At 35.1% G+C, this 14,222-nt stretch overlaps 1 protein-coding gene across 16 annotated transcripts in view; it reads right to left on the reverse strand.

The window, feature by feature from the left end:
• CEP128 (centrosomal protein 128) overlaps positions 1–14,222 on the reverse strand; it is a 383,862-nt gene that overhangs the window by 287,566 nt on the left and 82,074 nt on the right. For all 16 annotated transcript variants that reach the window (XR_006203977.1, XM_042943976.1, XM_042943963.1 and 13 more), the window contains one exon: positions 7,515–7,666. Coding sequence is in view for 15 of the 16 variants with exons in the window: in XM_042943976.1 (XP_042799910.1) it covers positions 7,515–7,666 (152 nt within the window). In the remaining variant the exon portion in view is untranslated. The remainder of the gene's footprint in view (positions 1–7,514; positions 7,667–14,222) is intronic.

Genomic DNA, 14,222 nt, shown 5'->3' on the forward strand with positions numbered 1-14,222 from the left:
ATTGAATGAAAGACTGAATAAATTGTTTTTCTTTTTACCAATTAGAAGATAGAAAAACAGATCATAAAGCCAGTAACCAAACCACAAATTATATAACCTAAACATACATATGAATGGAAGCCTCATAAATTTCTTCAAAAGAATAAGAAAAAAGGTGTCTAATTTTCTGTTAAACCTTACCTACCTATCCAGCTCTTAATTTCAGTTACTATATATTTTGGTTCTCAGATTTCTATTCTTTTTATAATGTCCTGTTCTCTGCTAGAATTAAGTATCTTATGATCTAATTTCTTAACATATTAATAACCATTGTTTTAAAGTTGATGTGTTAATTCCAATATCTGAACAGCCTATATACCTATTTCTATTTCCTGCTTATATCTTGCTTTTTAGTAATGTGCGTTTTGTTTCTTGATATGACTGCTAAGTTTTTGATAAAATGCTAGACACTGTAAGACAAATTACAGAAATAACACGAGGGCTCTGGATAATACCTTTCCCCCCACCCCCACAAAAGATCTACTTTTATTTAGATGGCTAGAGTAGGGACAGATAACGTCACAGCAGATTCAAAGCTACATTTCTGTGACTGTTCGTGCATTTTCCGCTCACCCAGGAGCCCTTTGGGTATCCCAACTGAGAGTGTGGGACGTTTACAAGGGCCCTGCTTCTTTCACGAACCTACGCTCTATTGGTAAGCCTTGCTCAGTTTGTGACATTTCAGGGGAAGAGTGGCACCCAGTGTCAGACTAATCACTCTGCACTCTACTCCTCAGCAGAACACAGGACTCCTCCTGTCCTTGCACCCAGATAACTCTCTGACAACTTCAAAGATATATGTATTTTTTTTTAAATACATGTCTTACCCAGCTTTTCCAGTTTTTCTCACTAGGAAGTTTGTTCTACAACAAGGTAATCCACCATTAACAAACGCATAAACTGCTCTTTAATGACAATTGCCAAAAATTTGCCTAACTGGTTAATCTTCTCTAAGGAAGAGCAAACAATAGTCTAACATCATGATAGCTTCCCCCACAAAATAAGTACTGACATCAACACATATTTCTTGCAAGTACCAGAAATTAAATGTGTAATACATTTGAAAAAAAAAAAAAAAAGTTGCTAACACTGACTTTTATGTTAGCCATGTGTTACTTATTAAAAACTTTGTTTTGTAAAGATAATTTATACCATTCAAACATTTTCAAGAGTATTACAGGCCCACGGACTTTTTTGTTGTTTGAGGCTGAGCTTAATCTCATTTCTCCTTGTAGAAAGTTGCCTGAAAACAAACATCTAAAATGTAATTTAACTCTCCACTTAAAATGATACCTTATCAATTAAAATCACTCTAAAATTAACTGTAAAGACTATAGGGATAATGCATGAACAGTCAAATATGCTTATTATAAAGTCTACTTTATAGCTCTTTAATATCATTTGTGGTAGTCAAGAAAAGAACAACTATAAATTAGATTCTGCAAAAACGTTACCTTATTCATTTGATATCACGTATTTTTCCATAGTTAAGTCCTTCAATAATTATCCCCAAAGGTATATTTTATCCTTATAATTGCTTTTAATATCAAATAGATAACTAACATAAGTTATCAATACTTATTTTGTGAGGAATGTTTCTCCCTCTCTCCCCGCCAACTTCATGCAACTATGTCTATGCACGTGCACGCGCACACACACACACGCCACAGACATATACAAAGAGGCCTTTTCAATTTATATATATTCAATATATACATAAAATACATGAAATTTATGTCAATATATACATAAACTACATGAAATTTACATGTATTTTATACATAAAATACATGAAACAGATATCATGACTTCAGAAAATAAAGATTTTGAAAATAGACACTTTTATTCCCAAATTATTGCTTTACTGACCGTATTCAAATGATAAACTACAGCAAATACTGGTGATACCTTAAAAGAAAACTTAAAATATTTGGTCCACTGTTACTTTCTAGCTTTATGGAAATATTCACGCAACTCTAAGTTACAGAAAATGTAAAAGCTGCCTCTCTTCACAGCTCCTAGAATTCCTTTATTATCCCATATAGGTGTAAGATTTGAGAAACTAAATCTTCCTCAAAGTGTCAAGGTTTATTTAGTTTTAGAGTTTTTATCGTAGGGCATCTCTGCCAGTAATTGCCTTTATGAAGAACTTGGAGTACAGAGCATCTGTGGACTTAGCAATCTGTTTCACTGTCAGTGAATTTGGTTAATAACAAAGACAGATCTCCTCTCCACTAGGTTCAACAATTTTAGCCTTTGTTATAAAGCTTTGCTGTCAATATTTGTTTTCTTTATAATCTATGCATTAAGTACTACTTAGTACTCAGATAATACCTTATTTTACAACAAGCACTTAGATAAGGAATAAATTATTCAGATAAAAAAGAACAGTAGAAATTACAGACAGGGCAATTAAGATCTCTAAGAAGGGTTTAAAAGTAATATTGTCGGGGCGCCTTGGTGGCACAGTCGGTTAAGCGTCCGACTTCAGCCAGGTCACGATCTCGCGGTCCGTGAGTTCGAGCCCCGCATCAGGCTCTGGGCTGATGGCTCGGAGCCTGGAGCCTGTTTCCGATTCTGTGTCTCCCTCTCTCTCTGCCCCTCCCCCGTTCATGCTCTGTCTCTCTCTGTCCCAAAAATAAAATAAGAAAAAAACAAAAAAAAAAAAAATTAAAAAAAAAAAAGTAATATTGTATAGTATTGTATAACACTATAGCAAAGTACATAGTAAAGTAGCCAGCTTTGTATAAGAAATCCAAGAATCAAGAGTTTATATTAAAAGTGCGTTAAAAGGAACAACCTTCCTTCTGTTCCTAATGTACTAATCATCAAAAAGAAAAGTTATTATTGATTATCATTCCTGTTTTCCACTATCCTCTTTTTAAAAGTAAATTATGGCATTACAGTCCCAAGTTTCTGCTAATGAATAATCATGTCAGTTGTCACTCAATTATCACTTTCAACATTTAATCTAAATTATGTACAGCACCTTGGGTTTTTTTTTTCCCCTTTCTTTGAAGTTCCTCATTGAATTTAAAAGTCAAATTTTTTTTTTTTTTTTCAAGAAAAGTAAGTTGATGGAAGATAGAGGCTGAGATTAAATCAGGGGGAATCAATGATCAAGGATACTTGGAATTCTTATGAATACAAATAGCCTATCAAGGTTAATGAGGTTCAACTCAAGTTTAGAAGAAGAAAAAAACGTACTTAGTATTTTCTATGCATATACAGATTTAAGGTTTTAGGTATAATTTTAAAGGTAAATTATGCAAACTCAAATGCACCTTTCATTCCGGTTTTTACAAGGTGTTTTCCCTGTTTTTCTCCTGTGTGAAACAACTGCTTAAAATGTGTACTCTGGATCAACAAAAACTGACGCCATCAGTAAGAAAGAGCAAAGGTCCTCTGGAATACTGACAACTCTTCCAGAAATTAACAGACTTTTATTAATTTATTTTTTAAATGTTTATTTATTTTTGACAGAGAGAGAGAGCAGGGAAAGGGCAGAGAAAGAGAGGGGGACACAGAATCTGAAGCAGGCTCCAGCCTCTGAGCTGTCAGCACAGAGGCCAATGAGAGGCTGGAACCCACAGACTGTGAGATCATAACCTGAGTTGAAGTCGGACGCTTAACCGACTGAGCCACCCAGACACCCTTAACTTGCTTTTAAAAAATGACCAGACAACAAATGTTAGCTTTAAAAAATAACCACAAAAATATTGTATAATTTACGATTTTGGTCAACAAATACTAACTTAGCAACTAATATGGGTAAGACACTGTCAAGGAGCACAAAGGAGTATAGAGACAAGACCTGGTTCTTAACCCATACTCATTTATGATTTGAAAAAGATATAAGTATTTAATTCATAAGTGGCTTCCAGAATGCCACAAGTTTGAATTACAACATCAATGCATACTGGTAAACAGCCCAGAGCAAAATCTGTGCACCGCAACATATCAGAAGAAAATGCAAACAGAAGGTTGAGCATCAGAGTGGAAGCTGAGAAGACTGTTAGACAAAAAAAAAAAAGGGGGGCATTTCAACATACTCCAGAAATAAAGACAGGAATCTAAGGAAATAAACAGGTCTCTGGTTACAAGGACTATGGTAAAGAAAGGTAAAGGGTGAGAGAGCCTTACAATAGCCAGGAACAAACAGTTCTTCAGACATCATTCTCTGACTGTATTCACCAAGCAACTTTTCGGTCACTGATTCAACCTTCTAAAACCTAGATATAGAAAACTGGGAGACTGGTGCCCTGCATAAGAGATCAGTGTTTAAACATCCATAAAGAAACCCCCAGAAGGTACATGAATGAGCTGGCACTCTTTTATACTCTGCTCTAGTAAATTTCATTATTAGTATGAACCAGTTTCCTGGGTCACATTAATTCTAGAACACAGAAAGTTCAAGTTTCCAGATGTGAGGACAAGATCTTGAAACATGAGGTGTTCACCAAGGTAAGGACATCAAGGTCAGATTTGTCCTACTGACAGGGCAACTTTCTAATGCAGTCCCCTTTCTCCTTCATTTCAACTCATTTTGAAATTTTAAAGACATCTACCCAGACTACTTTAAGGCAGTGTGAGAAAGGTGCCATAAGAACTTTAGTGATGTGAGCAAAAGGATGAGGTACAGAAGGAAGGATTATCACTTGCAGCTAATAGAGTCTAAGAAGGCTTCAGGAAGGAAAGAGATTAGGGGCTCCTGGGTGGCTCAGTCGGTTGAATATCCAACTCTTGATTTCAGCTCAGGTCATGATCTTATGGTTCTTAGGATCAAGTACCTTAAGCTGGGCTCTGTGCTCACAGCGTGGAACCTGCTTAGGATTCTCTGTCCCTATCTCTCAAAATTAAGCAAATAAACATTAAAAAGAGAGAGATTACTGACTGAACAAGCCAAAAGAAAGAGTATTATGCAAATATTTGGGGGCCTGACCAACAGTCACATTCTGAGCATCTTGTCTTATTCATATTTGCTTTCTAAAAAGGAACTAAAGAGGATTAATAGCCATTCTTTACAGAATGTATAAGGCAACACCAAATATTTTTGAAAAATAAATGCTATCAAACATATCTGAAAAATAGAGACTAAGTATCTTTCAGTTAAATTTCAATAAAATGACTGTTAGAAGTTACATTGAGTGATCCATGACCAATAGCTTCACAAAGTGTACACTAAATGTCATTCTGAGAATAGCTTGGGAATAAAGATATTCAAAGGGCCTTCACAAGGTATGAAAAATAAGCCATAATCAGAAATGTCATAAAATCTAAAACGGTGGGGGGCGCCTAGGTGGCTCAGTCGGTCAAGCATCCGACGTCAGCTCAGGTCAAGATCTCGTGGTTCAGGAGTTTGAGCCCCATGTTGGGCTCTGTGCCGACAGCTCAGAGCCTGGAGCCTCGGATTCCATGTCTCCCTCTCTCCCTGCTCCTCCCCTGTTCATGTGGTGTTCTCTTTCTCTCTCTCTCTCTCTCAAAAATAAACATTAAAAAAATTTTTTTAATCTAAAACAATGGTTATAAATTTAATTATTTTATTGTTAAAAATAATGTCAGGAAAATAAAAACTGGTTAATGGGAATTTCTTCCAGAAAAAACAGTATCTTTTTGTAATGCCGTTTTAATGGTAACAGGGAAAAAAACATTTTCATCCTCCGAAATAAATTTGAATTAGACTTGAGACAAACCCAAAGAACTTTTTTCATCAATTTTAGAATGTCACCTGCATAGAGACAGGGAAATCTGCCTGACTTTTGTTCATTGCCATGTCACCACCACCTAGAATAGTGCCTGACATGTAACAGACAGTCATTAAGTGTTTAATATGTGAGTAAATGCTCAACTTCTCTGTCCAATTGTCTTTCACATCCAAACCTGTATAATTAACCCAAACTAATCCAAGAGAACTCCAAGCCTTTCCCTAATCCAGGTGAAAATGTAAAAGATCTATTGTTAGGGCAAGGGGAAAGCCAGGCTCTTTGAATAAGGGCATTATTAGGTTATTATAAGTAATTTTTTTAAATGCTTATGTGAGATTTTTTTTCAACTGATTCTGCAAGTGGTAAATGAAATCAAACAATGAAAAGGAAGGAAGGGAAGAAGGACAGACCAATATGTGGTTATAAACAGGTTAGCCAAGGAATTTTTCTACCTTTGATATTTACTAGTATAGGGTTTTTTTTTTTAATACTTAACTTTGGCAAAATAATATTTTAGCACTTTTGCCAACAGGATCAAGGGTTAAAACAATACCTGTGAAGCAAACTTTTGAAGTCCTAAATTACAATTGCTCTCATAATGTCTCTGATAAGTATTTATTATACATGTAAAGGGCTTTGTAAAAAGTATGTATTCCATCAGCTTTACAATCTGAATCTTGAAGCAAATCTAAAATACATTTTTCCATTGATGAAAATGAAGAAAATGCGTCTTTCCAAGATGAAAAAGAAACTCAGACTAGCATAACATTAAATATTTCCTTTGGGTTATATAAAGTTTGATATCTTCAACACCAATTTTCTACCTTTCATTATAGTTTAGAAAATTCTTCAAATATGGCACCTTATTATAATTGGAATACAACTCCACTAAGAAAAAACAGATATAAAGGGAGGGCTGATACATATTTATTTCTAAATGTGTCATCCATGTCTGATCTAATTTGCGTAATTATAATTGGAATTAAGACATTTCCTTTTTATGAAGTTCTTTCTTTTGATTTTTAATATTTTCAGATAATTACCCTGTCTACGCTAGATAAAAGGCCACGGGGGGGGAGGCACCTGGGTGACTCAGTCTGTTGAGCGTCTGACTTTGGCTCAGGTCATGAGCTCTCTGTTCCTGAGTTTGAGCCCCGTGTCAGGCTCTGTGCTGACAGCTCAGAGCCTGGAGCCTGAGAATCTACATCTCTCTCTTTCTCTGCCCCTCCCCAACTTGCGCGTGCGCACTCTCTCTCTCTCTCTAAAATAAATACACATTTAAAAAAAAAGGCAAATGGGGAAAGGTAGCTACCTACTTACACCTCATTCATGATTACCACACACCCTAAATTAATGGAGGCAGTATAATTCCACCTCTTCCACAGTAGGCAGAGATTTAAAAACATTCATGGTTCCAAAGAAGAAATACCAATAATACCCTCTTTGCTGTGCCGTCTTCCAGTTTCACCCCCAAAATAAATGACAATTCACCATTCCTTCAAATAAAGGTACTTTCTGTCTGAAGGAAGGGCTCAATTTGCTACTAGAACAAAAATACTGCCAAGTTTAATAGGTTCCTGGCTTTAAGGTCCAAATGAAAGAGAAATGAATCTACAGACATTTCTATATATAGTCATCTATATAACTTTATGTTATGTTTACCCAAACCAGTTCATAAAATATCACAAACTTTACATTAAAACTTCATTAAGCAATTCTATGAAACGAAACTAATGTCCTTCAAATACAGCTTGAAAATAGCAAAGTCACCTCTACTTGCGCTGCAAAATGTGCCTTCTCCTGGTCTTTTCGTTCCATGCACCGCTTCGCTTCCTCTAACTCAGATGCCATTGCACTGAAGTTCAGCTGCACCCTCAAATCTGACATCTGCTTCTCCAGATTCTCTTTTTCCCGCTCAACCCCTTAAAAGAGAAAATGTAAAGCTTGATGATTGTTCTTCATTCACAGGAGAATGTACTTTCAAATGGTACAAAGCCTTGACGTTCGAAAATTCCAGCTAACACAATCCACTTATTAACACTGTCACTCTACAGACTGTTCAGAATTTGCGAGTCTATTGTTTCAAGTCTCACTCAGTTTTCTAAAATGTATACGTTGATGTGTTATCCAGTATTATTCCATTGTGATACTAAAACTTGAGTTGGTATCAGGTTTCTAGTAGAACTGAGTTCAGGAAAATCCTATATATTTTTTTCTTTAACTTTCTTTACATCCCTACCTCTAAACTATAATACAGAAATACTGAAAGAGTTTTCAGCTAAGTTCTACATCAGCTGAAGGTTACTGAAGTTGACACACAAAATGATGATTTCTTGCAAAATAAACAAATGATACTGTTAAATCTCTGATTGTGTAGGACCACTAACTAATTTACTAATTCTGGAGACTACTACCTGAAATTATCATCACTGAACAATATACACAGACTTAGCATTTAATTCAGCACACTTGGTCCAGGACACACAAGACACTGTCGTGCCATCTTCTTCAAAGATAAATACCATAAAAACCCTTTGACAATGAACTTACACTCCACGAATAGAAATAAAACATATAAATAAAGTACTTCCTGGAGTCTAAGATACCAAAAATTAGAACATCTACTACCAATTTAAAACTACTGTTTTTCCAGTAGTTTCCTTTCTGGGAAAGGAAAAGGGAAGGAAACATTAGCAAATTCAATTTATACATCATTCACAAGACACATCTGAACTGAGAGATATCAATCACACTATTCAAAATTTCACATCTTGGATGAATGTGGATACATGAATGGAAAATATATAGGAATTTTTAATACAATAAAAGTAATAACAGATACTATACAGATTTTACAGATACAGTTATCACACAGAAAGAAATAGAGTAAAACCCTGGAATGTGAGTAACTTGTTCTGAGAGTGTTCTGCAAGGTGAGCAAACATTTCTAATAAACTTTATCTCGATAAAAAATACTAATAGTACGTGACGTCAAACATCACATGATCACAATGGAGTCAATGGTTCTCTCTCGCTCGCTGGCTCGCTCACTTGCTCACTGCAGGATTGTGGGTGATCTTCTCCCATGCTTGGATGCTCAGTATCAGACCACAGTGTTTGGCAGAAATGAGTGATTTTTCAGAACATTGGAAGGTGCCCACAACTGGCACTAGTTTTTTGTCATTTCAAAGTCCCTATGGACAGTCCTTTGCTTTTCCACACAAGAGTAAGCTTAAGAACACTTTGCTTCATTCTAGGTCATTGGATAGGTTCCTTGTTAAAAGTGCACAAAAAAGAAAAAGATTCCATTGAGCCAATAGATAGCAGTGATTCCATTAGTGATAGGGAAAGCTGTCCTACACAGTAACCCTCCTCTCTGGTCTCCCTCACAAACCAGCCCCGAAGGTTTTCAAAGGTAAATGCAGGTTAAGTTATTTTTCTTTATATTCTGTATTTTCTGTGTTATTTTGTATTATATTACAGTATTGTAGTCATTATTATATGAATATTTTTGGGTTGTGGAACAAATTATCTGAGTTTCCAATATTCCTTATGGGGAAATTCGCATTGATATACAAGTGCTTTGAATTACAAGCATGTTTCTGGAATGATTTATGCTCACAAACCAAGGTTTTACATAAAGTGATTAACTCTATCTTGTTGAAAAACTGGAGTAGGAAGAATTGGAAACTAAGTTGGATTTAAAGAATGAATACAGAATTTCACCAAGCAAAGGAGCTAGGGTGATAACTCAGGGAAAGGAAGCACCATAAAGCACAGAGGTACGATAATGGATTTAATATTGAGGTAGCTGCAAACAGTACTTCCACATAGCTACCACCTATGAGCAAGGGAAGGGGGAGAGTCAGCAGGGTGTTTATACATTGCTAGGGAGCTTAGAAATTATCCCATAGACCAGGAGTTCACAAACATTTTCTGTACAGGGTCAAATAGTAAATATTTTAGCCTTATGATCTCTGTTACAACTACTCAACTCTGCCATTGTATTGCAAAAGTAACCTAGACAGTGAATAAATGAATGGGAATAGCTATATTCCAAGGAAGCTTATTTACAAAAGTCTGGATTTGCCCCTTGGGGCATACTTTGCCCACCCCTGCTCGGTTTCCAATGTGAAAATACGCAATATTTGTTTATGTGTAAATGTCTTTATTTTATAAATATATATTTTAAATTTTATGTTTAGATATGTATATATGCATACGTATGTATATATAACACATACCTCCAGAGTGTCTATCTATATATAGACATGCATTTCAGGATATATGTTAGTGTATATAGATAAAGTAACAGGAATATATAGTATATAAAATATAGAGATATTAATATATATGAATACACGTGTAAATACATATACATAATATATATTTTATATTTTTTTAGTTTATTTATTATTTTGAGAGAGCAAGTGCACATCAAGCAGGAAAGGTGCAGAGAGAGAGAATCCCAAGAAGTCTCTGCACTGCATGGGTCCAATGTGGGGCTCAACCTCATGAACTGTGAGACCATGATCTGTGTCAAAATCAAGAGTCAGATGCTCATCCAACAGAGCCACCCAAGCACTACCATAATACATATTTCATGAAACATATAAGTTTAATGTGAGACCTAATAATTTGATAAATTTCATAATCTAGACACATATAAATTGGTATGGATATGTATAGCTAGGCACACATACATACATAATGAAACATTTAGCAAAATTAAAATACTTAAAACCTAAGGTGTAAAATATAAATAGTGCTATAAACACTCTCCTCCCAAACCCAGAAGACTGTCTCATATGCTACACTTTGAAAACACTTGCTACAGACATAATGGGTCACTACAGGAGAGCAGTTTTACAAACTCAAGTTTGGGGAGAAAAAGATTTGGGTCTGTTACTTCCCACCAATAAGACCTTAGGCAACGTACTCAATCTCTTTCTTCTTCATTTTTTTTTTTTTAAATCATTAAAATGGAAAAAAGACTAGTACCCTTCTCATAGAGGAGACAATGTACAATGGGTAGCAAAGTGCCTTGTACGCAGTAAAAGGTCAATAACTTAGGACAAGAGGTTTTAAGCAAGAGTAAAATGAGTGGTTTGTGGCCTAGAAAGCATCCCTTTAGTAGCAGAAGTATAGAAGACAGGTTACAGAGAACTAGAACAAGTTATTAAGAGGGTAATACAAATGAGACGAAGCATGCCAAAACTGGGGTAGTGGGAATAAAGAACAAGATGGGCCAAATTCAAGAAATATCAGGATCTATAAATAGGGACAAAGAAGATGGAGAAGAGAAGGAATAATTTGGATGTTCTTTGTATTTTAGACTTGGCTATCTGGATAAAAGACAATGAGTGATTTCTTATGCAGAATTTTTAAAAGTAATACAAGAATTCTATAAAGATGAAAACTCTAGAACTGTTGAGAAGGTGAAGAAGTCTATTATACTGATGAGAGAACTTACATATTTTTTTTAAACCTGATAAACAGTTAAGAAAATGGGAGATTCTTTTAGTCCTCAAAGACTTATACCAAAAATAACTATATTTTTATAAGGCAAGGAAACATATAACATGTTCCACAGAGTCTTTTTCCAAACAAAATAAGAGTTCCTGTGTACATCCTTATGAAAATGTGATGAATAATCGAAAACCTTAGGAGTTTACTTTTAAAAATAAATTTTAAAATATTTGATGTCAAAATATATTTCAATTATAACATCACATGAAACTTAAGGGAACTTAATGGCATGCAATTATGTTAGGATAGGTATGTCAGAATTTGCCATCTAGTGAAGATTTTCTGGCAATGTGGAAATTCTTACTTAGGCAACATACTGAGTTATGTGTGGGGAATCTGGGCAAATATTTATCTTCCCTGAATTTGATAGTACACCAAATGCTTACAAGAGTTTCTCCAATAATATGGACATTTGAGTAGGAAGCCTCATTACTAAAATAATTTACAGCTGAACAATCTGGACTAGTCTATTAGAAACCATTATAAAATTTCAGTATTACCATTTCTGTTACAAGTGAACTTCCAAAAAGAAATACATCCAGACTCATTAAATTCCACAACCTAAATCAACACCACCACTAAAAAGGTATTCTAACGTTTCTCAAGCACAAAGTATTCCTAATCTACATAAGAAAAAGCCAGTCATATGGTTCATGACCACTTCTACCAGATGATTAATTTTTGTCACTGTTATCTGGGTAACAAAAAAAGACAAAATCTTAATTTTAATTGTAAATATTTAAAATTGGAATAAAAGAAAGTGAAAACATAGGGGTATTTCCAATATAAGTACAAGGACAAGTGTATACACACACACACACACACACACACACACACACACACAGGCATGGAAATAAGAAGCTTGGAAGAAACTCCGCTACCAGCTTTGCTGGTTCTTTCTGGCTGAAAGCCCCATGATAAGCAAGTCTGAAATGGGTTTAAAAATAAAGCAGAGGAGACATTAAATTGGATGCTAATATTGGGGCGCCTGGGTGGCTCAGTCGGTTGAGCGTCCGACTTCGGCTCAGGTCACGATCTCGCGGTCCGTGAGTTCGAGCCCCGCGTCAGGCTCTGGGCTGATGGCTCAGAGCCTGGAGCCTGCTTCCGATTCTGTGTCTCCCTCTCTCTCTGCCCCTCCCCCGTTCATGCTCTGTCTCTCTCTGTCTCAAAAATAAATAAATGTTAAAAAAAAAAAATTAAAAAAAAAAATTGGATGCTAATATCAGCAACAAACAAGGGAAATTTAAAATTAAAAACATAATACCATTTACATTCACATCCAAAAAAAAAAAAAAAATGAAACACTTAAATATAAATCTAACAAAATCTGTATGAGGAAAACTAAAAAATTCTGATGAAAGAAATCATTGTTGAATGAAATATATGGAGAGGTATTTCATATTCATGGATAGGAAGACTCAATATTGCCAAATAGCAGTTCTTCCCAGCATAATATATAGATTCAACATAATCCAAATTAATATCATCAAGTTATTTTGTAAATACCAACAAACTAATCCTAAAGATATATGGAGAGGCAAAAGATCCAGAGCAGCCAATACAATATTGAAGAAGAACAAAGTTGGAAGACTAACACTATGTAACTTCGAGACTCACTATAAAGCTACAATAATCAAGACACTGTAGCAGTAGCAAAAAAAAAAATAGATCAATGGGACAGAATACAGAGCCCAGAAGCAGACCCACATGAAAACAGTCAACTGATCTTTGACAAAGAAGTAAAGTCAATACAATGCAGACAAGGTTGTTTTCAACAGAAAGTGCTGGAACAAATGGACATCCACAAGCAAAAAAAAAAAAAAGGACCTAGACACAGACTTTACACCTTTTATAGGAATTCAAAACTGATCACAGATCCAAACATAAAACACAAAATTATAAAACGTTTAGAAGATAGGAGACATTATGGATGACCTTGAGTTTGACGAGGACTTTTCAGAGACAAGAGCAGAGTCATCCTCCGTGAAAGAAATAATTAATAAGCTGGGCTACATTAAAATTAAAAATTTCAGTTCTGCAAAAGACACTGTCAAAAGAATGAAAAAACTGAGAAATTATTCACAAAGACACGGTGGTAAAGGACTGTTATATAAAATAATCAAGAGAGAGGGCTCTTAAAATTCAACAAGAAGCCAAACAACCACCTAAAAACTGGGCCAAAGACCTTAACAAAAATCTCATCAAGGAAGATATAGAGGTGGAAAATATGAGTAACAAAAGATGCTTCACATCATATGTTATCAGGAAAATACAATTAAAACAAGCTACCATTACAAACCTATGAGAAGAGCCAAAATCCAGAACACGGACAACTGCAAATACTGACAAGAATGTGGAAGAACAGGAACTCTCATTCATTACCAGTGGAAATGAAGAAATGATAAGGCCACTTTGGAACACAGCTGAGATGATTTCTAAAAAACTAAATACACTCTTACCATACAATCCAGCAATTATATTCTTTGGTATTTACCCAAAGTAGATGAAAACTATGTCTATACAAAAATCTATATAGAGATGTTTGGTTTACAGTGGCTTTATTCATAATTGCCAAAACTTGGAAGCAACCAATGGCCTTCAGTAGGTGAATGGATAAACAAACTGTGGTACATTCAGACAATGCTTTAAAAAAAAGAAAAACAAAAACAAAAACAAAAACAAAAGGTGAGAGAGAGTGCTACCAAGCCAAGAAAAGACATGGAGGAAAATTTGGGGTATATTACTAAATGAAAGAAGCCAATCTGAAAGGCTGTATGATTCAACTATATCAGATTCTGGAAAAGGCAAAACTATAGGGACAGTCAAAAGATCTGTGGTTGCCAATGCTGGGGAGAGAAGGGGATCAATAGGTGGAGCACAAAGGATTTTGAAGACAGTGACATTACTCTAGGATATAGTAATGGCACCTAAATGTCATTTATACTTTTG

Source organism: Panthera leo, chromosome B3 (assembly GCF_018350215.1).
Source record: "Panthera leo isolate Ple1 chromosome B3, P.leo_Ple1_pat1.1, whole genome shotgun sequence".
NCBI lineage: Eukaryota > Metazoa > Chordata > Mammalia > Carnivora > Felidae > Panthera > Panthera leo.